The 27,421-nt window shown below is 56.7% G+C and overlaps 1 protein-coding gene across 3 annotated transcripts; it reads right to left on the bottom strand.

Moving 5' to 3' along the window:
- Positions 1 to 1,109: 1,109 nt before the first annotated feature.
- Positions 1,110 to 22,822, bottom strand: ZNF316 (zinc finger protein 316). Of its 3 annotated transcripts, none has more exons than XM_029074459.2 (6): positions 22,718 to 22,822; positions 11,217 to 11,430; positions 10,789 to 10,877; positions 9,273 to 9,399; positions 8,076 to 8,189; positions 1,110 to 3,914 (listed from the first exon to the last, which is right to left on the bottom strand). In XM_029074459.2, the coding sequence occupies exons 1-6, from the start codon at positions 22,751 to 22,753 to the stop codon at positions 1,513 to 1,515; spliced, it is 2,982 nt and encodes a 993-aa protein (XP_028930292.1). In that variant the 5' UTR covers positions 22,754 to 22,822; the 3' UTR covers positions 1,110 to 1,512. The 3 variants fall into 3 exon arrangements, with proteins under 3 accessions (XP_028930292.1, XP_028930293.1, XP_028930294.1); XM_029074460.2 differs by lacking the exon at positions 22,718 to 22,822 and adding an exon at positions 19,554 to 19,577; XM_029074461.1 differs by lacking the exon at positions 22,718 to 22,822 and adding an exon at positions 19,489 to 19,517.
- Positions 22,823 to 27,421: the final 4,599 nt, after the last annotated feature.

Here is a 27,421-nt window from a genome sequence, read left to right as displayed (position 1 = left end):
ATCACTCCAAAGTGCAGGGTTCCAGATTTGCCTATTTACAACCTCTTGTGTAAACCCAAAATCTGTGGCCCAGAGTGACCCAGCCCACAAACAAGTTTCACTAGCCCGTCCTCCCTCCAGGCAGGCTATCCGGGGTGCACTAAACAGAGAGGAAAATAAATAACATTGATATACTGGCCCATCAACTGTTAACTGGCCCCAGGCCCGCGGCTCCCTGCGAGGCTCCTGGTCCCGAGCTTCCAATGCGGAGCGGGACAGGCTCGGTGGCCTCTTCCCAACTGCCCTCCCCGTGGTTACCGTTCCAGGTCTCCACAGGCCCTCCTTCCCTCCCCACCCCGTCCCATCGCTGGGCCTGGGACCCAATCTGAAGCGGCCAGCCGGGGCATGGGTGACACACCTGCCCGCTTCCTCAGTCACTTCCTAGTTGGCATCAAAGTGTACTGACCCGACCTGAAATGACCCCATTTGCCATCTGTCCGCTGAGAAGAGGATGACCTCACGCCGGCTGAGTTCAAAAGTCAATTCCAGACCGTAAGTTCCTTGTAAGCGGGGAACGTGTCTCCCGACTCAGTTGTACGGTACTCTCCCAAGCACTCCGTACAGTGCTCTGCACACAGAAAGCGCTCAATAAATACCAATGATTGACTGACTTTATGGCTGGGCCCAAATCCCCCTGGACGCGGTGACGAGAGTCGTACGCTGCCACTTCTCCGCCTCTTTCCTGACCCAAAGCAAAAGCCTCCCTTGCTCTAATCCAGATCGATTATCTTGCCAATGCACCCTTCTTTTTCACCCTCATTCGGTTCTAACTCCCAGGCTCCACAGCCCTGGAGAGAGGAAAATACCTATCATCATCATTCGTGATATTACAATGATACCGGACCGGCACGTGGCCCTCTGCAAGCTGGCGAGCCCAGCGTGGCCGGGACCGTGGGGCCCGCCCTTGGCCTTCTCAGCCACACACACGCGGGTGAATTTCACCGTCAGTGGTGTCTTCTTCGAATACGAAGGACAACTATATACCTGCAAGACTGCAATAGCATCGACCATTACCCCTTTGCAGCCCGTTCTTTCTCCCCCTCTCCCCTTCCTCCCCCCCAGCTTCCCGCCCCCCTCCCAACACCCCCCTCCCCCGAGATACCAACCCCATCCCTATCTCTTGGGTCACACCAGAGGGAACTAGCACAAGAGAGGAACGCAAGAGCAAAGGCTTAGGGGAGGTAAGGGGAGGTGGAGGGAGAGAGGGAAGATGGGGGAAAAAACCCTGAGGGAGATTTCAGGGAAAGCTGCCCCACCGAGCCCTGACCGGGGTCCCGCTCCCTCCCTCCCTCGCCTGGGCACCTGGAGGGAGGAGCAGGAGGGAGGGTGAGATCGGGAGAGCCGCTGGCGGCTCCACGGGGCTGCTCTCTGCCCCCGGCACCCTCCCACCCTTGGGGTTCCCCAAGGACTGAGGCAAGATGGAGGCACGCCAGGGCGACAAGGACACCCACTCCCTCCTCCCTCCTCTCCAGGCTAGATGAGGGTCTCCTCATAGGAACAGGAGGGGGCAGGGAACGGGGCGGGGTCCTCGGTCCCAAACCTAGCACCCGCCCTGAATCCCAGGAGAGTGCTCCCACTGTCTTCTCCCTCCCCCATCATCCCGGTCACCTGAACCTGCACCTGGGCCTGAGTGACGGACTGGGCCTGGGCCTGGGCCTGGGCCTGGGCCTGGGCCTGGGCCTGGGCCTGGGCCTGGGCCTGGGCCTGAGCCTGGGACTGGGACTGGGCCTGAGCCTGAGATTCTCCCGCAGGCCCGGCCCCGGCCCCAGCCCCGGTCCCGGCTCCGGCCCCAGCCCCGGCTCCAGCTGCAGATCCAGGTCCCCGGTGGGTCTTCATGTGGGTGAGGAGGTGGGAGCTCTGGGAGAAGCGACGGCCGCAGGCCCCGCAGGCGTAGGGCCGCTCCCCGGTGTGGGTGCGTTGGTGGGTCACGAGCACGGAGCGCTGGGAGAAGCGCTTGCCGCACTCTGGGCAGGGGAAGGGCCGCTCCCCGGTGTGGCCCCGCCGGTGCTTGGCCAGGTTGGAGCGCTGGGCGAAGCCCCGACCGCAGTCCGCGCAGCGGAAGGGCTTCTCCCCGGTGTGGGTCCGCCGGTGGCGCTTGAAGTCCGAGCTGTGGCCGAAGCCCTTGCCGCAGTCGGGGCAGCGGTGCGGCTTCTCCTCGGCGTGGGCCCACTGGTGGCGCGTCAGGGCTGCGCTCTGCCCGAACCGCCGGCCGCACTCCCCGCAGGCATAGGGCCGCTCCCCGGTGTGGGCCCGCCCGTGGGCGGTCAGGTGGGCCCGCCGGCTGAACCCGGCCCCGCAGACCCCGCAGACGAAGGGCTTCTCCCCGGTGTGGCCCCGGACGTGGGCGGCCAGGTGGGAGCCGCGGGCGAAGCGGGCCCCGCACTCGGGGCACGGGAAGGGGCGCTCCCCGGTGTGGGTGCGCCGGTGCCGGGCCAGGTGCGAGCCGTAGACGAAGCTCTTCCCGCAGTCGATGCAGCGGTGGGGCCGCTCCCCGGCGTGGTAGCGCTGGTGCTTGGCCAGGGCCGCCCGCCGCCCGAAGGTCTTCCCGCAGTCGGAGCAGATCCAGGGGGTCTCGTCCTCCAGGGAGGGAGCCGCCTGGAGCTCCGAGAGCAGCCCCTCCACCAGGGGGCTGGGGGGCATCAGCTCCCCGGCCCGCAGGGCCTCTATCTCCGCCAGAGGGATCTGGCTGACGGTGGGGCCGGCCAGCGGGGGGAGGTCCAGCAGCTCCCGGGGCAGGCCCTCACCCAGGCGGTGCAGGGCCGGCAGGGGCAGGTCCTCGCCCAGGGGCCAGGGCTTGGGCTGGCCGGGGAGGTGGAAGCCCAGCGGGAGCGGGGCGGGCCCCGGCCCGTCCCCCAGGCCGTTCTCCAACTCCTCGGGGAGCTTCCCGTCCAGGAGGGGACCCTCGCTCGGAGGGTCGGGCTCTTCCCGTTCCAGCTCGGGATCCTCCCTGCCGGCCCCCGCCGCGGCCGCCGCGGCCGCCTCCTCCTCCTCGTCCTCCCTCCCCACGTCGGGGCACCTCCCGCCCCGGCGATGCCGCTGGAAGTCGGCCCGGAGCCGGAAGCCGCGGCCGCAGTCGGGGCAGTGGTGGGGCTTCTCGGCCGTGTGGACGGCCTGGTGGCGGGCCAGGGCCGAGCTCTGGCTGAAGCTGCGCCCGCAGTGGGGGCAGGGGTAGGGCCTCTCCCCAGTGTGGGTGCGCTGGTGTGTCACCAGGTAGGAGCGGCGGCCGAAGCCGGCGCCGCAGAAGGGGCAGCGGTAGGGCCGCTCGCCCGTGTGGATGCGCCGGTGCGTCACCAGGTGCGACTTGTAGACGAAGCGCTTGCCGCAGTCGGGGCAGGGGAAGGGCTTCTCTCCGGTGTGGGTGCGCTGGTGGATGGCCAAGTGGGAGCGGTACACGAAGCCCTTGCCGCACTCCTCGCAGCCGAACGGCTTCACCGCCGCGTGGTACCGGCGGTGCTTGGCCAGCCCGGACCTGTGCGGGAAGACCTTCCCGCACACGTCACAGGTGGTCTCCGGTCGCCCCCCGGCCGCTCTCGCCACCGACGGAAACGCCCAGTGGGCCAGGAGGTGAGGGGGAACCGCCGCCGCCGCCGCCTCCTCTTCCTCCTCCTCCTCCTCCTCGGGGGAAATGGGTTTGACTTCCTGGCCGTCAGGCCCGATGCCCAGCCCCACGGCTTCTCCTCCCCACGGCCCCGGCGGCTGGACCTGGACGGCGTCGTCCGGGCCCCAGGTCCCCGGGACATCCCCCACGCCGTATGCTGCCGACCACAGCCCCGGCGGCTCTGACTCCTCCGGAGGCTCCAGCAAGGAATCTTCCTCCTCCTCCTCCTCTTCCTTGTCCTCGCTGTCCTCCCCATTCTCATTCCAGAACCAACCACCTGCAAGGGAACGATTTGGACGAGATGGAGACAGAAAGAGAGAAAAAGAGACAGAGAGAGGACATCGGAGAGACAAAGAACAGACAAGGCAGAATGGGTTCAAGGGTGAGTTTTAAGGATGACAACTGGAAATCAAAATCCTCTCGCTGCCGTGAAACTGTGGGAGCCTGACCTGATTTTCCCCAATTTTCCTTCTGCCGAGAAGCCCCTAACCCATTACCATCTTTCGTAACCTCCACCCCTGCCACGGTGTCCCTGCCTCGGGTTCCAGAGTGAGAAACAGGCCCAGACACAGGGGGCAGGGCATCCCCTCACCTTCAGTCCCCGGCCACTAGCGACGGGAGGCTGGGCGAGGGAAATTGTCCAGAGAGCACTCCATCCCAAGGAGGTTGTCTATTTTGGACCACCCTCTTGGGGTGCCTACAGATTGGAGCAGGCTGCTGAGTCCAACCCAAAGTCCCCCCAAGCCACTCCAGGTGGGTGGGATCATCTTCGGCCTCCTGAGCGGGGAGAATAGTGTGGCCCAAAGCCAATGTTGGCATTTTGTCAGGTTGCAGAGAGCCCAGCCTCCCTCACTGGAACCTTCGAGTCTCTCACTCTCTGTGGGTCTTCCCTTTCAGATCACCTCAGACAGACCTTTCTGCTGGAGCTTTGGCCCTTCTGATGGTGATGGAGAGCAGATGATTACTCTGTGGCTCAAACTCGTTCTTGGTAATTACCCCGGTCGCCTCTTCCCTCTGCCCCTCAGTCTTTCAACTCTTTTGCCGCTCTCCTCTGGACATTCTCCGGGGGTCTCACGTTCCTCCTCTGATCCCCTCCTGTAATGCTCCTTCCCTCTCTCCACAGGCACGGGCTCTCTGTGCCCTGGGGAACTGGGAAGTCAGAGATCAAGGAGCTGTCCAAGATGAGGGAGAGGCCTTCCCTTCCTTGGGCCGGGGGTGGGGGCAGAGGAGGGGAGAACGGCATCCAGGTTTCTGTGGGGGGCGGAGCAGGGGCCAGAGCTCCCAGGCCCCTTTTCTTCCCTCACCCCTCTCCAAACCCTCCCCAGCTTTTCCCAGCTGGCCTCAGGCTCCGGCCCGACATGCCACGGAAACATTCATTAACGCTCAGCGTCTCAAGACCCGACTTGCTTTGGTGAGGCGCCAGCTTCTTTCTCCCTAAGTCAGCGGGTTTCTCACTCCTCCACGTTCCTTCCTTGCCGGCCTCAAACACTTTGGGCTCAAGTCTGAGGGTCTTGGCCTAGCAGCCCCAGCTTCCGGCCCGGAAGCTCTCTCGCTGCTGTTGCTGCTGCCCAAAAGCCAGGCTCTATAGGGCCCCTCGTTCTGAGCTGTGAAGTACTTGGAACTCCCCAACTAAATGACCAAGCTGGTTCCTGGAACTCTGTCCCCTCGATCCGTCTTAGCCTCTACAGGCCCTACACCTGCTCAGGGAGAAGGGGCCCTCGAACACCCTAGGTTGGACAAGAGGAACAACTTTCTCTTTGCCAGGCTCAGGGGACACAAAAGTAGTTTTTAAGTGGGGGCCGCCTGTAATCTCCTTTCCTGAAGGAACAGGAAGAAAACCCATCCCGCGGCTACCCTGGTGAGAGACGCTCTAAGGAGCAGCGAGCAAGAGATGTGCGTGAAATGACCGCTGGAGGATCTGGCCAGCCCAGGGAACCTTGGATTCTCCAACTTCCCAGGCTTCAGGACCGATGATCTCATCTCCAAAGCTTATTATGGTTTATGCGGGGGCTGGGAGAGGGAGATTGGGAGGATGGTGGAGTCAGGAGCACTAAGCCTTTACTCTGGAGAGCTTGGCTGGGTGATCACTTTCCCTTCGGGGTGAGTTTTCAAAAGGGGAAGCCTTGGAGGAGACATTCCTGTCAGCTACCTCCATCCTCACCCTTCGAACATCTCCAGAAACCTTTCACAGAGGACCACGAGGCTTCCTGTTCCTGGAAACTGCAGCAGAGCCGGGGCCCAGGTGCACAGACACAGTGCCTGCCCGCATTCAGGTCAGGAGCCGTAAGACATTTACTATAGTAAAACCAGAAAATCCACCTCCCAGTACTTGCTCTGGGCTCTGTCAGTAATCACCGCTCCCTGCTACCGAGAGCATCAATGAAAAAGTCCTGGCAGGTGTGGGAGGTCTAGGGAACGTCGCTCTTGCCGGGAGACCTCTCGGCATAGCTTAGAGGTTTCAATCTCTCCTGTCTCTGTGGGGCTTGGCTTCTGCCCGCCAGGAAGCGGCAGTGGCAGAGAGGGCAGCGGTGGGGCACATCATAGCCAAGATTGGACCTCAGGAACACCAACCAATTGAGTCCCTCCAGAAAACTGCTCCTGGGTATTCCAGTTAACTGAGAGGTCGGGTTCCCCCCCCCGAGACTGGGCTGGCCCACTGGCCCCCAGCTAGCCCTGATGGGCTCCTCTCTCCCTCTTTCCCTCCCGGTGCCCGACATCGTCTATCCACTGATTGCACCTTCCGCCTGGCCACTACTGTAGTGATACTGAAAGCTCCTCCTTCTCAGGAATGGGGGAACACAACCCCTGCCTTTCCACAGCAACCTGTGAGTTACCCTAAGGTCCGGGACTGTGTCTAATTCCCACCTGTGTATTCTTTCCCAGTGCTTAGTGCAGTGTTCTGAACTCGGTACGCCCTTAATAAATATTATTACTACTATTGCTACTCTGTGGCCTGGTGAGGAAGGAGGAAAGACACACTGCTGGGTTTTCAAACTCCAACCCGCTGGGCTTCCAGAAAACCCAACCTGCCTCAACCAAATTAGAACCCAATTCTCACCTTGCAGCCTCTGCCCTGGGCAGCTCAGAGCTGAGAGATTCCTCGCTCCCTGTTTCTCAAGCCAGGGCAGCCTGTTATCGTTTCTCCTCCTCGGCACCTCTGTAGGATGCATTGGCTAACTAGGTGAGGAGGCCTTATCCGCTTAATCCAGTCCTGACCTTGAGCTTGCAAGTCCAGACCCTGGAGAGATCAGGCTGTGGGCCAGGAAAGGTGTGAATGACAATGGAAACACACAACCCCTCCCAAACTCTCAGCAGGGCTGCAACTTCCTTGGGGTCGGGCCAGGATCCGCATCCAGCTCCTACAGGATCCAAAGGTCGAGGCGGAGGTGGGGGCCCCGGGAAAGCCCTGCTGGCTTTTGGAGAGGAGGAGCTGAATGGCCCGCAAGGGGAAGCTGGGACTTGCTGGGTTGAGTTCTAGTCCCTCCTCCCTTTCTTCTAACCAAGGTTTCCAGGTCCTGTTGCTGCTTCCTGCTCTCAGGGATATCACTGCTGAAACACTGAAGGCTGGTGGGAGGGTGGGTCCTCCTGAACTCATCTGCAAGATGGGCCACCTCCACCTGTCAGGTGCCAGCACTTTTTCTCGTGCCTGGGGAAGAGGCCAGCAAGCAAACTGGGGTTGGGGTGCGGTGGGGAGCTCAGTTTCTCCCCTCCGTCCATCCCCAAGCAGGCCCGAGAAGAGAGGCCCATGGTCCCCTCCTCTGGGGGTAGGGACATCTTCTATAGAAGGATGGTTCAGCTCCCCTATTCCTGCCGGCACCCCCAGGAAGCAGGATAGGTCGAGATGTCCACTAAGCCCTGCCCCTCCCTTTGCTACACTGGGAGCCCCACGCGGTACGCAATTATGTTGCGTCTACCCCAGCACCCAGAACAGTGCTTGGCATATAGTAAGCACTTAAATACCACAGTTATTATTAGGATCTGAACACGCTAGGAAAATGCATCCCTGCTTCGAGGGGCCCATCCGCCACTGAGAACTGTACACACTCACGAAATGGGAAGGCACCCACGAAGGCATATCTCTCCAGGGGCCGTAAGCTTTGTGGCCTTTCCCATTCTGGTGCCTTTGGCCAAAGCCTACCTGGACCCAATATTTAGGCTTTTCCCTGAACATTGAACAAAGCCCTGAGGCAGCCGTAGTGGTTGCTCTGCCCAGGCAGAGCTAAGGCAGGGGATCCTCGCCACTACCAGACACTGCCCACGGCCAAGGGGAGTCAGGGAGGGGGCGGCAAGGGACGCACAACTTCCAGTTCCAGTCCAAATCCACGAGACATGCACGTACGTGGTCAGAAGGTGACTTTGGCAATGGGATCACGTGGGAGGCAGGGCCGGAGCCTGGAAGGATCTCATGAAATCCCCTCTCCCCTGCCCCACTGCTCACCTGTGTAGACGCCAGTCAAGATCTCCCCATCCTCGGAGCCTGGAAGGTCTGGAACCCAAGGCTCTTCCCCTCGCTCCAGCTGAGAGATCACCTCTGGTTTGGGGATCGGGAACCCTGGCCGGGAGAAGGCGAAGGGAGGTTTGTTTGGAGCAGGGAGGGGCGTTCTTAGAAAGAAGCCTTAGCCCCACATTCTGTTGGAGCAACGGTCACCCCCTCCTCGTCTACCCACCCCCCGCCATTTCTTCCTTTCGGTCCCAAGACCACGAGTGCAGCTTCCCTGAGTCTCTTGCTTTAAGACCTCCCTGCCTCTTCTGCCAATCCTCCCCGATGCTCAATTTTTCCTTAATTCCCCCCGTTCGACTGCCAACCCCTCCCCTACAATGGCTGCTTCGCTTGGGTGTCAATGATGTTTCACCACTGACAGCTTCTGGGAGACCTGCAGGCCAGAGACAATCTGGCCCCAGTGAACCTTCAGGCTTTGTTGAGCTTATGTTCCTGGGTTGGGGGGATGTCACTCCCACCCTCTCCCTCTCTGAAAGGCCAAGCCAATGCTGGGGGCTCTGGGGGTGGGAGGTTGCAGGGAGGGGGAAAGGGATTGGTTGGGAATGCCCAGAGAGTCAGGTCACAGATTCAGGGGCGCTCCAGGGACTCAGAAGGTTCCTGCAAGAGTTGACTGGTGCTGAAGCCCCCTCTGTGGATTCCAACCACCTTCCCCCACGAGAGGGTGTTGGGGCATGATGGACCACAGGAATCTGTGAGGGGATGAGGCGGTGGGAGAAGACAACAGAAGCCAGAAGACAGCCTCACAGATCTTGGGCTCAAAGAGAATGACCTCTCAAGAGGTCTCAGGAAACAGCCCATTCACAACCCCGTTATTTCCTTCTGTAAGGGAAGTAGCGTGGCCTGGTGGAGAAAATACGGGCCGGGGAGTCAGAGGACCTGAGTTTTAATCCCAGCTCCACCACTTGTCCGCTGTGTGATCTTGGGCCAGTCACTTAACTTCTCTGTGCCTCAGTTCCCTCAACTGCAAAATGGGGATGCAATACCTGTTCTCCCACCTAGTTAAACCGTGAGCCCCCTGTGGGACCTAATGATCTTTTATCTACCCCAGCGCTTAGACTAGTACTTGTCATGTAGTAAGCGCTTAAATACCAATTATTATTATTATTTATAATTGATAATAAGCCAGGGCCTTACCCAGGGACATGAGAATCCCATAGTTCTCCCTCATGACATCCTTGTAGAGATTTCTCTGAACTGCCTCCAGTCTCGCCCACTCTTCCCAGGAGAAATACAAGGCCACATCTTCAAATGTCACTAGTTCCTGAGAGGCAAAGAAAATGAGAGATACAGTCTCATTCAATCCCTAATGGATTAAATTCCAATCACCTGTGCTCAGCGAAGGCAGGCCCAGGGCATACTTCTGTGCTCAGCGAAGGTAGGCCCAGGGCATATCTCCTGAGTACCTTGGGGGCCCACAAGACTCCATAGTAGGAGTCATAGAAAATAGAGAAGACAGGACGCCCCGCCCTCAAGGAGTTTAAAGTCTAGGTCGGCAAGAGGGAAAAACACCCAACCAAAGACAAATGCATACAGAGACAAGACCCCCCAAAACACTTGGGAAAACGGGCTTTCGATCCATGAAAGAAACCCTGATTTGCGTTGAATCTGAGTGTAAACACAATTCTCTTTCTAGTCTAGTTGGAGAAATTTCCTGGAGGAGGTAGACTCTGAAAGACAGGTGGGAAGGGGCTTGGCAGATGGCCAGAGGTAGGTTAATCAAGGCCTCAGTCATGGCAAATGGCCAGAAGAAGGGAATTTGGCACATGCTGAGGCTTCATGCTGAGGCTTGGGGGGCAGTGGGTAGAAGATCATTCTGTGGTTGGCAAGGTAGGTGAGAGCCACGCCTGCCACGCCTTTGAGGATGTCAAAGGATGTCCCTTCCCCCCTTGATGGGGGGTGGCTGGGCTGTGGGTTTGGGCCAGAGAGTGGGTTCAACTCCCCACCACCATCAACGCCCGAACACACTGAGCATGCTGTCCATCAACCTCGCAGCACACCACACTTGCTCTAGGGAAAGGAAGGGGTGCGAAGGGTCCAGGATGCTGAGTATGCTGTGGCCCAGATTGGTGGAAATGCTGAGAGAGGACCTGGGGAAGAGGGATAACCCTCATTCCCTTCTGTTGCACTCTCAGTCCAATTCCCGTTACTGGGGAGGACCCTGGGGAAGAGGGGAGGTCAGTTGTGGAATTTCACTGCAGGAACCAGCCACTAGTGGCTCAGTGGGCATCTTACCAGCCAGGCTATGCCCCAGGTTCCTAAGCCCAGTCCTAGAGGAAGGTGGAGAGGCAAAGGAGAAAGCTATGGAGAATCCCAGAAATCCCTAGGATGAGGCCAGACTTGGTGGGAAGAGGGACTTGAGGAAAACTCCATGTAAATCCCGAGTTCGCGATCGTGGACTCCTAAACCTGGTTAGGCCCTGCAGAAAATCCCGCTCTCCTCCCTTCCCTACCTCAGGCAAGATAGCACTGAATTCAGTGACAGTAATGCTGACAAACAGGAAGCAGTTCCTTTGGGCTAACTTCTGTCCCTGGTGCTGCAATCTTAACTCGCCTCTTCTTGGTGGGGAGGATGGTGGGGGTGATGCGAGTAGAATCGAGTCGGGAGGGGGAAGTTTTGAGCTTCATCTCAGGAAGGCAGATCAGCAGCTTACCTGGGGCTTGGGTAGAAGATACTCAGTTGTCACCTCATCCTCAAGGCTTTCTTCCTTGGGAATGGCTGGAACCCATGGAACGGGCAAAGCTGAGGTGAGAAAGAGGCCGGCGGTGAGGCCAGGCTTTCTCTGGGCCTCTCCCACTAATCAAGGGGGACCCCATTTGCCACCCCAACCCTTCACCCAGAGGGGCTCAGAGGGACTCAGAAATGACCCTGACCCTGTGCGCGACAGAGTCTGGAGCCAGAACAGAATCCCTCGGTTCTGACCCACAGAGGTCTCTCGTCTGTGGCCGTGACCCACCGCCTTGATCTTCCTAACATAATTGGCCCCAGCCCAATCAAGTGAGACTCCGCCCTCTCCACTTCTTAATCTCTGCAGGATGGCCCCAACCCGCCACGTGAGAAGTCTCCCTCCCCGGTCCTCACCCCTCTCCTGGTCCGCCGCGGATTCTATCTCCAGGTCGGGGCTCAGCTGTTCCTCTGATCCTGGCTCTGGGCTCCGCTCCAACTCATTTTGGGGCTCTCGCTCCGACTTGACCTCCACTCTCTCCAGCTGGGGGCTTGAGGATGACCGGGAGGTCAGCAGGGCTGCCATCTTCTCCGGGAGTTCTTTCTGTCCTATACGGCTGGGAGGCTCAGTCTACAAGAAAAGGGTTGGCAGGTTAGGACATACCCCCAAGGAGGCCTGAAAGGTCTTTTTTCCTCGCTTCCAGGCTTGGAGGGAGGTGGCTCTCGAGTGGGGCATCCCCAGCTGCAGTGCTCTCCTCAGGGAGTCAGGAGGAGAAGACTCTCCCTCAGCCCGTTCCTCGGGGGGACAGGGGCATCTTCTACATACAAAAGGATGGTCCAGCTCAGCCCACCAAGCCTGCATCCCCTGGGAGCTGGGTGGGGAAGGCGTTCTACGGCCTCCAAGAGTCCTGCCGGCCTTTCCCTAGGCTCTAGGCCTGGCCTTCAGATAACCCACTCCATCTTCCAGTCACTCCCCTCGACCCTCACTTGAGTTAACCCCTTCTCGGCCTTTTTCTCCCCCGATTTCTCTACTCCTTCTCCCAGGTGCTTCCCTAGGAGAAGGTCACATCTCCTCCGAAGAGCCTTCCCCGAGTAAGCCCTCTTTTCCCTGGCTCGCTCTCCCTTCTCTGTTGTCTAGGAACTTGGACCTGTGACCTCTGGGCATTTGCCATTTACCCTACCCCCAACCCCACAGCACTTCTGTACATATCTTTAAATTATATATTCTAAATTATTCATGCCTCCTCCCCCGCAGACTGAAATTTCGTTATGGGCAGGGAATGTGCCTGCTAATTCTATTGTATTGCACTCTCCCAAACAGTTAGTACAATGCTCTGCACATAGTAAGCACTCAGTGAAAACCAATGATTGATGGATTGAGAAGCCTCTCTCGGCTCCCCTGGCCCAGCTCCCAGTTTCCTTCCCACTCACCACAGGACCCTATTCAAAGCTCTTCCTCCTCAAGCCATCCTTGTGGACTCGGCAGATCAGCTGAGGTATCCTGCCCCTCTGTCTATCAACAATCCCGCCAAATGTTCCACCAGAGGGAAAGGAATGAAAATGCCACACTATCTACCCCAAACGTCCCCCACTAAGGAAGAGTGCACATCTGTGGGAGGCCTGGGTGCGTGACATGCGAATGTGCACTGTGTCACATGTGCCACCTGTAGCTTCAATCGGATGCCGGAGGAAAGGGCTTGGGTCAGTCATGCTCAGTACAGCACCAGGTCAGGGTAGGGACTCGGTAACATTACCCAACCCTGCTACCACCCACTCAGTTCCTGAAGGAGAGCTTTTCTGACCGGGGCCTCAGGCTGAGAATTTCCAACTGAACATGGACGTGAGGCCAGAGAGAACTGCCTTCCTGCTCCTTCGGACCCAGGTCCGGAGTGCTTGGGGAGAGGTACCTAAGAAGGGATTTGCCCATCCTCAGTGGGGCTTTGCTATGGAAGAATTCTTCCTCTTAGCCCCGGTATTGGTGGGTTGGGTAAGCGATCCCTGCCCCCCCAGAAACTAATGATCTCCAGCCTTGCCCCCTCCAAGGCCGGGCAGAGGCAAACCCTCTCCTCCCCAAGATCTGGTAAAGTGCTTTTGTTTCCTGTTTCCCGGATCAGGTTCACCTCGGTCCCTAGCAGAAGTGAGATGGAGGGAAGGGCTAGTTCGGGGGGCGCTGCGGGAAACGGGTTGACCAAAGGCCAAGGGTGACCCCGCCCCCCACATCCCTAATAGTCTCAAAAGTTTCTCCATCAGGGCTGAAGGGAAAGAAGGAATCACTATGGAGGCCCCAGAGATCCAGGGAGAACTCAAAGATCATGGGGGGGAGGAAGGAAGAGAGAGTGAGCAGTGTTCCCCAGTCAAGAACAATGAAAGCCATGGCACGGGGGCTAGTTGCATGACCGAGGTGAACACTAAACTTGGGAAGGGGGATGTCCAGGCCTTCCCATTCCCCTCCAGGGCATAGGCCCATTCTGCGTTGGACCACAGTGAGCCTGGGAGTCCAACCCAGATTAGGGTTATTCTCTTTAAGAGACCCATCAGTCCCAGTTTCAGGTTCCCCAGACGTGAACCTGAGGGGTTGGTTGGATCCAGGCCTCCTGGGGTCATCCTAGAAGGCACTTAAACCTTGGAGGCTGGGGAACCTTCTGGAGTCTCCTCTGGGCTCTGAACCGAGGGGATCTCGGCCCCGCGTCCCGAGGCTGCGTCAGTACCAAACGACCACTGCGTGTGCAGAGGGAGGGTGGCAGTTTCCCAGTGCCTCAATGTCAGACCCTATGTGGGCAGGGGGAGCAGAGCAAGAGAAAGAAGAAACCCAAAGGGGCCAGGGATGGACACGGGGTGGGGGTGGAGAGCCAGGGAGGAGAGGGAGACGAAGTCCAAAGGCAGAGGCATAAGGGGACTTCAGTCCAGAGACTAGGCGGGGTGGATGTCCTCGGGACAAAACCACATGCGGTCCTGGAAACCAGCCCTAATCCCCAGAGAACCCTGGGTCCGGACCGGACGAAGGGAGAGGCGCTGGGGTCAGTCGGAACTGAGTCGATGAGAAAGCTGCAGCTGGTGGGCCAGGAAGATTTCAACCTTTTATTCACACACAGTCCCGCCCTTCCTTCCTCCAAGACAAAGCCCAGCTTCATTCCTTTCTCCTCATCCCTACCAGCCCATCTCGAGATCAGGCTCCCTCTGGTTATCTCTTGACTGGATTTCTCTAACCATTTCCCTCTCTCTGTTTAGTTTCTCTCCCCTTTCTTCAGGCCTACAACTATCTTCAATTGCATTCATCGTTATACCTTCCCCCTTCATATATAACAGACCACTGCCCTCTCCACCTTCAAATGCTTACTTAAATCACAGCTCCTCCAAGAAGCCTTCCCATACTAAGGCCTCATTTTCCCTACTCCCTCTCCCTTCTGTGCCGTTTGCGCACTTGGATCTCTGTACCCTTTAAGCACTTAATATACATCCCAACCTCGGTCCCATAGCACTGCCTCTTCATAGCCATAATTTATTTATTTCTGAATGCCCGTCTCCTCCTCTATACCGTACATTCATTATTATTATTATGGTATTTGTAAAGCGCTTATTACGTGCCAGGCACTGTGGTAAGCAATGGGGTGGATACAAGCAAATCAGGTTGGACGCAGTCCCTGTCCCATGTGGGGTTCACAGTCTCATTGTGGGCCGGGAACGTATCTACCAACTTGGTTGTATTATACTCTCCCAACCACTTAGTACAGTGTTCTGCGCACAGTAAGTGCTTCAATAAATACCACTCCTTCATCGCCAGTTCCTTCTGCTCCCACTATACTCTCTCTCCCCATTTCTCATCTTCTCTTTTGAGACAGTTTCCCCTTTTGAGACCGCCAACCCATGAATTACTTTCTTCCCTTTCTCAAACATCACCTCTTTTAGAAAGGCCTCCTGGATTGAATGGAAGAAGAATCCCTCTTGCCCCTGAACACCGCACCCTTTCAGACACCCAAACCAAACAAAAACCGATTGAAGTCAATGTTTGTTCTATCTCTGTGATCATGTCTGCTCCCCAAGGGCAGGCACCAGTTCTCTGATTGTTCAGCACCCAGGAGTACATTGTGAGCACTCAATCAATATTAATTGGCTTGAATCCGTGCACACGCGCACACACACTCTCTCTCTCTCTCTCTCACTCACTCTGCTATTCTGGCAAATACATTGGGTCTATGCCCACGGAGTAGCCATCTCTCTCCATCCAGTGATGGGCTGAGACGTTATGATGGCTTCTGACACTTTCAAACAGCGAGGGCAAGGGACTAGTGCCAAGAAATCTTGAAAGAAAAATACAAACCTCGAGAAAAATTCCCCCCATGAGGAGGAAACAGGGTCTCGGGCAAGATAACGTCTCTTCTGTCACTTGGATCTGTACCCTTTAAGCACTTGATAATCACTGCCCCCCCCCCCCCCCGCCCTAGAGCACTTACAACCCTAACTGTATTTTACTTTCTCACCTATCTCCCCACCTGGACTGTAAGCTCCTGGTGGGCAGGGAACACCTGTTCCACCTCTCCTGTACTCTCCCAGAGTGCTTAGTACAGTGCTCTGCACACAATAAGTGCTCAATAAATACCACTGATTGGTTGACTGATTAATCCATTGTTTCAGCCGTGCCTCCAGGGCAGCGATCACGCCGCGGCCCGTACCGTATCACAAAAACCACTGACTTCTGAACCCAGCCCAGACAGATTGGGGTCAGCTCGAGTCTAAGAGATCTCGGTAAAGGAGACTGCCCCATTTGCCCTGAGGACCCCCAATCCAAACCGCCTCGGGCAAGAAGTTCCTTCTGATGTCTGAACTCCTTTCTTCCTGCTTTAATTTCTGCCTTTGATTTTGTCTTCGGGAGCCATCTTCCGCCTAATTGCCCTCCACCCACTGGAGACAGTTATCCAATCACAGGACAACCTTCTCTTCTCCAGGCTAAACAGTCCCAATTCCTTTAGGCTTTATTCCCGGGATCTCTCTCCTAACCCTTTAATCATCTTCATTGTTCTTCTCCTCCGGATCTTAAACTAGGGATGGTTTTCTACTAAAGATCTGACCTGCTCAAAGTAGAGCAACAGCCCACCTTCCTAACAGTAAGGCTGCAGCGCTTTCTTTGATCCCCAGGTCTCCTCCTGCTGCCCTAACCCCGCCAATCCTGCTCCATTTCTAGCTATCCCTACAGGTTGGTTTTTCCTATCCAAGGGCACAATTCCTTTCATGTCCCGATTTAAGCCCCTACCTTTTTCATCCACTTCTTCCCTTGTCAAGTTTGTTTTGAATTCTAATCCTGTTCTCCAAGATGTTAGCCACCCCTCCCAAACTCGTATCCTCCAGACTTAAGGAGCGTGTTCCCATCATTGACTGGATCTGTACCCTTTAAGCACTTGATGTTCACCCCACCCTCGGCCCCACGGCACTTCTGCACAGAGCCGTAATTAACTTTTAACGTCCGTCTCCCCGTCTAGACTGTAATCTCCTTGTGGTCCGCGAAGGCGTCTGCCACCAACACTGATCTATTGTCTTCTTCTGAGCGCGGGGCACAGTGCTCTGCACACAGCAAGGGCTCAATAAATACCACTGATGGACAAAAATATGAAATGACTCAGGCTCAAGATAGCCCCACCGGTGGAACTGGAGCCACAGCTCATCATTTGGAGCAGAGCCCTCCCACGAGTTGGGCGGTGGCCATCCGCTTCAGGGGCATGTGGGGGTTGGCTTCACCTTTGCATTTTCCTTTTTTCACACAAATGCCTCACACTGTCTGCGGCCCACTGTGGCCCCTAACTCATTTTATGCCACAGTGATGGGCACTTTCTACCTTGTATTTAATCAGTTTGGTTTCCTCCATAAACTGACTACTCTTCATTTGTCTGGACCCAATGGGGCTTCGTTCCTATGGATCCCGACCGTGCCTCCGACTCGACTAGGTCAGTTCAATTTCTAATCGTGTCCTCCTTGTGTCTTAACCCCTTCGACTTGGTGAAATCCCGAAATTCGACACCAACATGCTCTACTCTGAACACCCAAGATTTCGTTTGATTGTAGATCTCCCCGAGGGCAGGAACTGTGTCTTTTGGCTCTGGCATTGATTCCAGATAGCCCGGTGCTCTGTACACACGAGGTGCTCAATAAATATCGTTGACTGATTGATCCGGGAGACAAAATTCGGCCACAGGCTTCGGGGACCCTCATTCCCTTACAAAGCAGAATGGTCTGCCGTGGGAGAATCTACTACGGAAATTACACAGCCCTCCCCCACCCCCCGGCCACCCCCAACCCCTTCTCCAACCTGGCCAGGTTAAGACCCTCCTACCCTCTCTTCCCTAGGCCTACCGGGGAATCCCATTCTCTGCTCTTTATTGCAAGACTTCTGGAAATACATCCAGCCTAGATCCGTTTCCTTCTTGTCTTACCCACACCCTTTCCTGTATAGCCCCACAGCTGAATCAGAATCCCAGATTGGCCAGCCTGGTCGGCCCCTCCTGGGGTCGTTCTATTCCTTCACCCAGCCTTCTGGCACTAATATCCCTTTGCCAATTCAGACAGATATCAATGTGTCTTAGAATAAAAATTACAGTGGTATTTATTAAGTCCTTCCTAGTTACTAAGTACTGCGCAAGATCCTGGAGAAGATACGAGATAAGCGTAGTAGACTTGGGCCCTGTCCCACACTGGGTGCCCAGTCTTAGAGGGAGGGAAGACAGGAGGGAGGGGAAGTGGAGGGAGAGGAAAAAGGGAAGAAGGGATGGAGGGAAAACCGGTCTTTTTTCCCCCTCATTTTATAGATGAGGAAAACAGAAGCACAGAGAAGTCAAGTGACTTGCCCAAAACTACCTAGCGGACAAGCGGCCGAGTGGGACTAGAACCCAGGCCTCCTGACGCCCAGTCCTGTGTTCTTTCTACTAGGCCACACTGCCTTCCTTAACCTTCATGTGTCACCTGTTTCAGTAATTCAACCCCAACAGTCGGACAACTGCTCCTGGTGTTAAACCTCAATCCTGCTAAATTTCAAGCCCTGGAAGGCAGGAACTGTGTCTCTTGCTTCAACTATATAGGCTCCTCAGTGCCCAGTACAGAGATCGACACACAACTGGGGCTCAATAAATGATACCATTGTTGATTGATAATAAACCCGCTTCCTCTTTTTCTGCCCTCAGAAACCTGGCCCTCTTCTGGTTACCTTTCCAATCCTTGCTTCCCTCCCATTTCAATCCAGATCAACCACTCAACCGGGATCCTGTCTTCTACCTTCCTGGTGCTTCTCTGTTGGCCTCCCTACACCTTCAGTTAATGCTTCTCATCTTCCTTCCCCAGTCAAATCTGGTGAGCAGTCCAAGCACAGGGCTACGCTACAAGCTCTCTCTCCCCCCGCCCCCTCCTCCCTCTTCCTACGCTACTCCCTCCTTCCTGAAATAAACTTCCATTTCCCCAGCTTTTCTCCAAGCCCACCTCCTTGTGGGTGCCTTCCCAGATTCAGGGGGAGGGAGATGTGGATTCCATCCGACCCAAATATAACCGCCAAGTCTTCCCCTACACGCCAGAGGCAGGCGGGCAGGGACAAAAAAGCAGAAAGATGATGCTCTCTCCGTCCAGTTTATCTCCATTAGCCCATCTGCTCCCCAAGGACAGGGTCTGTTTTGTACCATGCTTAGCCGACTGTGGGCAGTCAATGGTAATTGATTCATTGATGGGAAAGGTCCTGCCAAGAACGAGTCCTCCTCCTCCACGGGAGCCCAGAGAACCCCAATCTCAGCTCTGGGTTCTTTCCTCATCCTTCTCTTCTCCCCCAGGCTCACTTAACCTCTCCCGGTGACTGCTCTCAATTTAGGCTTCATGCTGCCTCATAGCTAGCACTGATTCTAAATCCCCCTGGCCTTAGGTGTCTTCTTCCCTGCCTCAAGCTTTCTTCCAGCTCCTGGAGATGGAGGGAAGCGACCAGGAGAGACCGTGGGCCCACGACCCCTTCTCCCGCTCCTCCTCAGGCACAATTCCGGCCTCAGTGTATGAGCTCTCCTCTGCGTCCCCAAGGGTGGAAGCCCATCCGTGTAGTTGGGCTCACCGGGCGATGCCCTGAACCGGATGGGGCCATGGATTACCCTTCGGGACCCTGTTGCAGCCTGGCTCTAGAGTCTTCTTCCTGCGGGAGCCGAGGCGGGGGGGGGGGGGGGGGGGGGACGGGCCTCCCTGGAGAGAGATGCCCCCGCCTTTCTCCTTATCCCCACTACCACCGATGATGAGCCCCGGGCAAAGGCCCCCAAGCCTACGGGTGGGTGTGCACGTAGGGTCCGGGAGCCCGTGGCAATGAGAAAAGCGGCCCCGCATCCCGGCAGCGGCGAGTCTCCGGCCCCGCGGTGGCTCCCTTTAGGCTCCATCTCGGTCGAGTTGGTTTGGAGGGCCGGGGGAGCTGCCCCTTCCCGGGTCTTTCCCCTGCCTTCCCCCTCCCGGCGGGCGGCCTCCCCTCCGGGGGCGCCTGGCCGCGGTTCGGGCCTCCGGGCCCGGGGATGCTCCTCCGGTCCCCGGGGCCCCCGCCCCCATCCCTGTCGGGGCCGATCGGTGCAGCTGCAACGAGGGGGGGGGGGGGGGGGTCCCCGCCCGGGAGAGGGGGAGGGGGGGAGGTCCTCGCCCGCCTCGGGCCCGCCGCCGCCGCCGCCCCTCCGCCCCCCGGTCCGGCCCGACTCACCGCTCCCGGGGCCCCCTCCGAGGCCCCCTTCCCCGCCCCCGGCAGGAGGCCCCCGTCGGACTCACCCCGGGCACGCGGGGCCGGGCCGGGCCGGGCCTCCAGGCCCCCGGGCCGGGCCGGGCCGAGCGTGGAGGCCGGGCTCCGGGGAGCCCCGGATTCCTGGGTCGGGCCGGGGGCGCGGAGGTCCGGGGCGCCGAGCGGGAGGCCCCGCAGTCCCCGGTTCCGGGGGGGGGGGGGGGCCGGTGGCACGGGGGGGCGGGGCGGGGGGAGCGGGGGCGGCCGGGGGGGAGGGGCGGGGGGCGGGGGGCGGCCGGGCTCCGACACAAAGTGACGGCCCCGGGAGCTGCGCGGCGCGTGGGCACCGGAAGTACCCGCCCCCCCAGCCGATCCCGGCCCCTCCCCCTCCCCGCCCCGCACCGGGATGGACTGGGAGCGGCTTAACCCCTACGTCGCCGCCCCCGCTCGGCCTCCCCCGCCCGCCCCGACGCTTCGGGCTCCGGAGCCCGGGGGGGCAGGGCCCAGAGCCCGCGGGGCAGGACCGGCCCGGCCCGGAGCCAGGCGGGCGGGAGAGGACGGCACTTCCGGTCACGGAGGTGACCCTCCCCCCCTCCCCGCGCGCCCCCTCGCCCCGCGCGCCCGCGCGCCCGTCCGCGCGCCTCCCGTCTCCTCAGGCCCCGTCGCCGCTCCCCAGCCGGGCCCGAGGCGGGAGGCGGGAGGCGGGAGGCGGGAGGCGGAGGCGGTGGCGGTGGCGGGGGGTCCCCGGGGGTCGGCGTCCGCCCCCCTCGCCTCAGACGAGCCGGAAATGAGACAATGGCGGGGAGTGGGCAGCGGGGAGCGCGCGCCCCCCGGGCCGGAGGGGTCACTCACCGAGGCCCGCGCCGCCCTGCCCCACCCGGGCGGGGGCCGCCCCCACGACCACCCTCCAGTCGCCGGGACGCGGACGGGAAGGGACGGGACGGGACGGGAAGGGACGGGAAGGGACGGTCCTGCTCGGCTCGGCTCGGCTCCCGAGGGGGAATCCGACAGCACCGGTCCTCCCTCTCTGACCCCTCTCGGCCTCGCCCTCCCTCCGTGTCCGACCGAGTCATCCGAATCTCTGGTTCCTTTGAAAGCTTTCAGCTCCCATCGACTGAAATTAGGCGGCCGGAGAGGCGGGGAGAGGGAGGAATCCGGAGAAGAGGGGGAGGGGAGTTGGGGGGAGGCCATGCGGGAAGCCCCCCAACCCGCCCCACAGGCCCCTGCCTGGCCTCCTCCAACCTCCCTCCCTCCCCGTCCCCACTCCACGCTGCCCTTCCCTTCCTCTCACCACCATCATCATCATGGTATTTGTTAAGCGCTTACCAGGGGCCCCACACTGCCCTAAACGCTGGGGCGAGATACCGGGTTTTCAGGCTGTCCCACATGGGGCTCGCGGGATTCATCCCCATTTTAATAACGTTGGTATTGCTTAAACGCTTACTGTGTGGTAGATCCAAGGTGGTCCCACATGGGGCTCCCACTCTTCATCCCCATTTGACAGATGAGGTCACTGAGGTCCAGTGAAGTAATAATAATGTCGGTATTTGATAAGCGCTTACTATGTGCCGAGCACTGTTCTAAGCGCTGGGGTAGACACAGGGGAATCAGGTGGTCCCACGTGGGGCTCACAGTCTTTGTCCCCATTTCACAGATGAGGTCACGGAGGCGCCGAGAAGTGAAGTGACTTGCCCACAGTCACACAGCCGACAAGTGGCCGAGCCGGGGATTCGAACCCATGACCTCGGACTCCAAAGCCCGGGCTCTTTCCATTGAGCCACGCTGCTTCTCCAGTGATTTGCCCCAGGTCACACAGCTGACCGGCGGCGAGGTCGGAATTAGAACCCATGACCTATTTTATTTATTCATTCAATAGTACTGAGCGCTTACTATGTGCAGAGCCCTGTACTAAGCGCTTGGAATGGACAATTCGGCAACAGGTAGAGGCCATCCCGGCCCAGTGACGGGCTCACCGTCTTGATGGGGAGCATTTACGCATTGGGGGGAGTCACTGAGGCTCAGCGAAGTGGAGTGACTTGCCCAAAGACACACAGCTGACAGGCGTCGGAGGCGGGATTGGAACCCACGACCTCTGACGCTCCAGCCCGGGTTCTTTCCCCGGAGCCCCGCTGCTTATGAAGCAACGTGGCTTAGTGGAAAGAGCACAGGTTGGGGGGTCAGAGGTCGTGGGTTCTAATCCCAGCTCCACCACTTGTCGGCTGCGTGACTTTGGGCAAGTCACTTCACTTCTCGGCGCCTCCGTGACCTCATCTGTGAAATGGGGACAAAGACTGTGAGCCCCACGTGGGACACCCTGATTACCTTGTATCTACCCCAGCAGTTAGAACAGTGCTTAGCACATAGTAAGCGCTTAACAAATGCCAACATTATTATTATTATTGTTCTCTCCCCCAGGCGGCCCCCCAGGCCCCGCTCCTCCTCCCCCGTCCCGCCTGCTGTTGTGCCAATAGGATGTTGTGGGGGATCAGAGGGAGCAGGAAGCCGGCTAATGGAGGGTGAGGGCCAGGTGGTCAAGGCCTAGGGGGAGGGGTGTCCAGCGGGGGATTTTTCTTTATTTAGTCTGGGAGCGGTCGGCCAGAGGAGGCCCGGACCTGCCCGGAAAGGGCAATCAGCCTGGAACGGCCAGCGGGACACTGTCCGTTGATTTTTTTTCTTCTGGTGGGGGAAAAAATAAATTAAAAAAAAGAGTTTGAGGGTCCGCAGTCAGCCCCGCCCCCTCCCCCACCATCCTCTCTCTCGGCGCTGCAACCTTTGTCCCCTGCTCTGTCACTGGACCCTCCTAGGCCTCTTTTTGTTTGAGGAAACGGTCTCCCGGCCCTGAAGAGTCCCCACACTCGGGGGGCTCCAGGGAAACGATCCCTGAGCCCTCCCCAGCCAGTAAAGGGGAGGGGGGCGGGGAGGTAAGAGGACTGGATCTGGGAATGGAGAAAGATGACGAAGATGGAGGTTGGGAAGTGAGGAGAGAGCCGGGACACAAAACCTGGCCCAACCCAGCTCCTTACTTTAGGAAAATCCATCGGATGAGATTCGGGGAGTCCTGGGTGGGAAAGAGTCCCTCGGGAGTCTTTCCGTCCCTCCCCCTGCCTCTGGAAAGGAAGTTGCTGAGTTACTTGAACACAGAGACCTAAGCAGCCTACACGCAAATCTTCAGTACGGGTCTGGGCACCCAGTGAGCACTCAATAAATATTGTACCTGTTGAACGACTGACCGAATCCGATGTTTGCTCATCCGGGAACTGTGTGTGCTCCGACTGTAGTCACCGATGTCGCTGAAGCTGGGGTGGAGGGGCGTCAATCTCGATGTTTCAAAGGAGCCTATTACGGGGATTGGATTCTTTAAACCTGGACTGGTGACTGTGTTCCCCGGACACTCCAGACCCAAAGTGCGGAACCTCGTGGCTCGGTTGTGGTGAGGGGAGCTAGCAGTCCTTGTCTCCTAGGTGCTGTACAGAACATACAAAGTCGAGTCCTGCCCCCAGGGAGCCAACGTGTTAAAGCGGCCGGGAGCCCACGTGTAGACCTGCGTGATTAAACTGCGTTTAGACCGAGCCCGTTCTTGGGCAGGGATTGTCTCTATTCCCGAACTGCACATTCCAAGCGCTTAGTACAGTGCTCTGCACATAGTGAGCGCCCAATAAATACGATTGAATGATTAGGTTAAGGTCAGTGGTTAGCAGGAAGAATGACGGAGATATTGGCCAGGTGTAGCTCAGCGACACTCAGCCAAGGGTTGGACAGTTGTATGGTGAACTCCGGGTCCCGGGGCCAAATAGTCAATTGGGTAACTGGAATTATTTCGATTGGCTGTCTAAGCTGCAAATAAATCGTTCAACCCTCTGCATTGGCTGTGTTCACCCGGCAAACAGGTGGTAGAAGCCGGTGCTCCTGTTTCCAGGCCACCTTCACCTCTGGCCCTCTCTAAAGTTCCCAACTAGCTCTTCTCTTTAAACAATGTTAATGATTGTTATTTCAATTGAACTCTAGTGAAACTTGTAAGAGATAAATGAGAAACAGCGTAGCTCAGTGGAAAGAGCTCGGGCTTGGGAGTCAGAGGTCATGGGTTCGAATCCTGGCTCTGCCACTTGTCAGCTGTGTGACTGTGGGCAAGTCACTTAACTTCTCTGTGCCTCAATTACCTCATCTGTAAAATGGGGGTTAAGACTGTGAGCCTCACGTGGGACAACCTGATTACCCTGTAAATCTAACCCAGCGTTTAGAACAGTGCTCTGCACATAGTAAGTGCTTAACAAATACTAACATTATTATTATAAATGATCGTAATTCATTCAATCAATCACATATATATATAGAGAGAGAGAGAGAGAGAGGGAGAGCTATTTTCACAAAGGGTTTGCAATGGGAGGGAGCTATAGCCTGGCTAATTTGAGGGGAGAAGCGCTATGGGTTTAAGGTTCAAGGCATTATTCAGTGAAACCTCTTGATAATGCACTCCTTTTTAATTAAAATTCCTTATAACAAAGTTTCTCATTGTGTCCAGCAACTCAGAGTGTAATTTAATTACCTTTTCAAAGACCTCTGTACAACGAATTACCACATAACACAACCCACGCCAAAGTGATCCCTCCACTATAAAAAGGACTTCTGGTAGAGGGCACAATAGCAAATTCTATTCGAAAGTTGGTAATGTAGACATTAAAAAACGGTTTGAAACGTTAAAAAATTTTCAAGACACTGAACTCTGTGTGCAGAAAAATTCCACCAAGCGTGACAGTTGTTCATTGCTTACTACGTACCAAACCCTGGAGTAAGATACAAGACGATCGGGTTGGACCCAGTCCCACGGGAGACGTACAGTGTGAGTAGGAAGGAGAACTGCTATTTCATGCCCATTTTATAGATGATGAAACTGAGGCCCAGAGAAGATGTGACTTGCTCAAGTTCATACAGCTGGCAGGTGGCAGAGCCAGGATTAGAACCTACGTCTTTTGACTCCCAGGATCATGCTCTTTCCACTAGGTTACGCTGCTTCCACTAGACCAGCTGCTCCCAAGGCCTGAAAAAGCTGAAATCGGAAAATCTGAATGTGGCTGAGAAAGAGCACCTTCTGATCAGCCCCATGGCAGTGCCTAAGCTGCTGGAGCTGGGAGGGTAGTCCAACGCAGCTCAGCCTGTGCTGGCACATGCCTGCCCTGCTGGGTTTGAGCGTTCACTCCCGTAGCGGGTTCAGACCCAGAACCTGGCCACCCAGCAGCCCAAAGGGCCACCTGAGGGCCAACGCGGTCCCCTCCAGAACGCTGACCCCATTTAAATGCTGAGTAACTGGAGAAGGGAAAGCACGGCAAAATGCTGGGATTTTGTGAGTCTGGTAGCATGTGATTACCCGGCTCTTTCACTCTCAGTGGCATCTTTGTGTACAAAGGATAATGCTCTCTCTTTCTCCATACATACACACACTCACACACACTACAGACTATACATGTAATTCCACATATAATGCAGAAGTTCAGATGTTATGTGTTGACATATCTTATATAGAATGTATAAACACCTATTTACATATACATGTATATATATATATGGGAGTGTATATACATAAATACTAGCCAGCCCAGGGTATCCACCATGGTTAAAAGTGTTGTACTAGGCTGTGAAGGACAGTTTTGGTATTGGTTAAGTACTTACTACATACCAAGCACTGGACTAAGGGATGGGGTGGATACAAGATAATCAGGTCGGACATACTCCTTATCTCACGTGGGGCTCCCAGTCTAAAGGAGAGAGAAGAAGAATTGAATCCCCATTTGACAGATAATATTTATGATAATAATTGCGGTACTTGTTAAGTGCTTACTATGTGCCAGGCACTATACTATGCACTGGGGTGGATGCAAGCAGATCGGGTTGGACACAGTCCCTGTCCCATGTGGGACTCACAGTTTAAAGGAAATTCAGGCATGAAGACATCAAGTAAGTTGCCGAAGGTCACACAGGTGGCAGGTGGCAGCCGGGGATAGAGCTCAGGTTCTCTACCTCCCAGGGCCATGCCTTTTCCCCTAGGCCAATCAACTGAAAGGTGCTAAAAATGTTGTATTAGGCTCTGAAGTCACCTGAGATCACCAAGCCGTGAGGATAATGTTGATGATGGCTCAGCCTGGAGGGCAGAGCTTGAACCTCCAGTGGGGAGGTTTCACTTCAGGAGTTCCTTCCTCAGTTTGCTGGGGGCTGTTTCTTAGGAGGTGTGGAAGGAAGAATGTCAGTTGGATAAGGATAAGGGAAGCCAGCTAAGGAGTCTGCTCGCGGGTCCCTCCCACTGCAGGAGGGCATCCTGGAGGAGGGGAGGGGTCTCTCTAAAATGGATCCCAAAGACCGGGGCGGGGGCGGGGAAGAAAGGTGGGGTACATAGACTCTGATGGGGAAGTGAGAGTGGAGCTACTCCACCTGAAGGGAAAATGAGTTGACAGGTCTGTGGGAAGAAGGGCAGTTGAAGTGGGAGAGAGAGAGAGGTCACTTTTCTGGGTAGAGAGGATGGGGCAGTGAAATTGAAGGAGAAGGGGTAGGGTCAAGGGGAACTCCAGGATACTTAGTTGGAGGGAGCAAGGGAATTTCACAGAGCATCATTAAGGTAACGAAGATTATGCTAGGTGTTAGATACTTCACAGAATGCAGGAAATTAATTTTCTTATTTACCTTCTGTGGCAGGAAGCAGGAAATCTTTCTTCAACTTTCTTCACACTAAGAGACTTTAGCAACTCTTTTTTTTTTCAATAGCCACTACCTCCAAATCCCTTCACTGGCCATTTGTTATGCAGTTCCGCTGGTGGGGGTGGGGACCAGATTCCCGGTCCCCCCTTTTCCTCCCCTGCCCACACCCCCCCTACCCCACCCCCCTCTGCTGTGTCTCTCCAGCCGCGCAGTCTGGATTTTAGGGTCCAGTTTGTACCACCCCGAACCTGACACAGGCCTGGGCCTGATCAGCATTGAAAAACCTAGGCGCCAGCCCCAAACAAGATGCAGGGTTTTCAAGACTGCAGGAATGTTGTTGAAAGGTTAAAATAGGTGCAGCCCCTTTAAATAACCCTCGCGCTCCTGACTGCATGCTGTTTCCGCTGCAGGCCTGCAGCAGCTGCAAGAAGCGCTCCCCCGGGGGAAGCCCTCTTTCTTCCCCTCCCCCTTACTGCTTAGCCCGGCTGTAGGACCTAGACAACAGGAGGATGGGGGAGAGGAAGGGAAGGAGGAGGGGGAGGAGAAGAAAGAAGGAGAGAGGGAAGAGGGGATGAAGGAGGAAGAGGAGACTGACTGATCCCACCCAAAGCCCCTTACCAAGCCACGGGGACGCCTAGCCAGTGACCTGACGGATGTAGTCAAACTCCAGAAACAAATTCTATAAATCCCTTCTCCAGGTTCTTCCTTCTGTCCCACAACTCCGTCCCTGCTTCAAATATAACAGCCCACCACCGTCCCTGCCTTTAAAGCCTTACTAAAATCACATCTCCTCCAAGAGGCTGTCCCTGAACCAAACCTTCATTTTCCCCATTCCTTCCTTTTGCTTCACTATGGACTTGAATCTATTCTCTTTAAGCACTTGATATTCACCCCACCCTCAGTCCCACAGCACTTAGGTCCATATCCGTGATTTGTTTTCTAATATCTCCCTCTCTCTGTAGACTGTAAACTCTTTGTGGACAGGGAACGAGTCTACTAATGCTATTGATTGTACTCTCCCAAGTGCTTAATACAGTGTTCTCTGCACAGTGAGTGCTCAATATATGCCTTTGATTGACTGATTGATTGAGTTGGATCACCCCCTGCCATCCCCCGCCTGATATGGCCCCCTGGGCTCATGATTCAGTGAACTCTGGGCCAGATCTGCCCTGCACAAGGATCTACCCACTTTCAACCCCAGCCCACAGACTCTCCCAGAGCTTACAGTAGTCGG

Source organism: Ornithorhynchus anatinus, chromosome 11 (assembly GCF_004115215.2).
Source record: "Ornithorhynchus anatinus isolate Pmale09 chromosome 11, mOrnAna1.pri.v4, whole genome shotgun sequence".
Classification (NCBI taxonomy): Eukaryota; Metazoa; Chordata; class Mammalia; order Monotremata; family Ornithorhynchidae; genus Ornithorhynchus; species Ornithorhynchus anatinus.
This window is presented reverse-complemented; position numbering and strand designations above follow the sequence as displayed.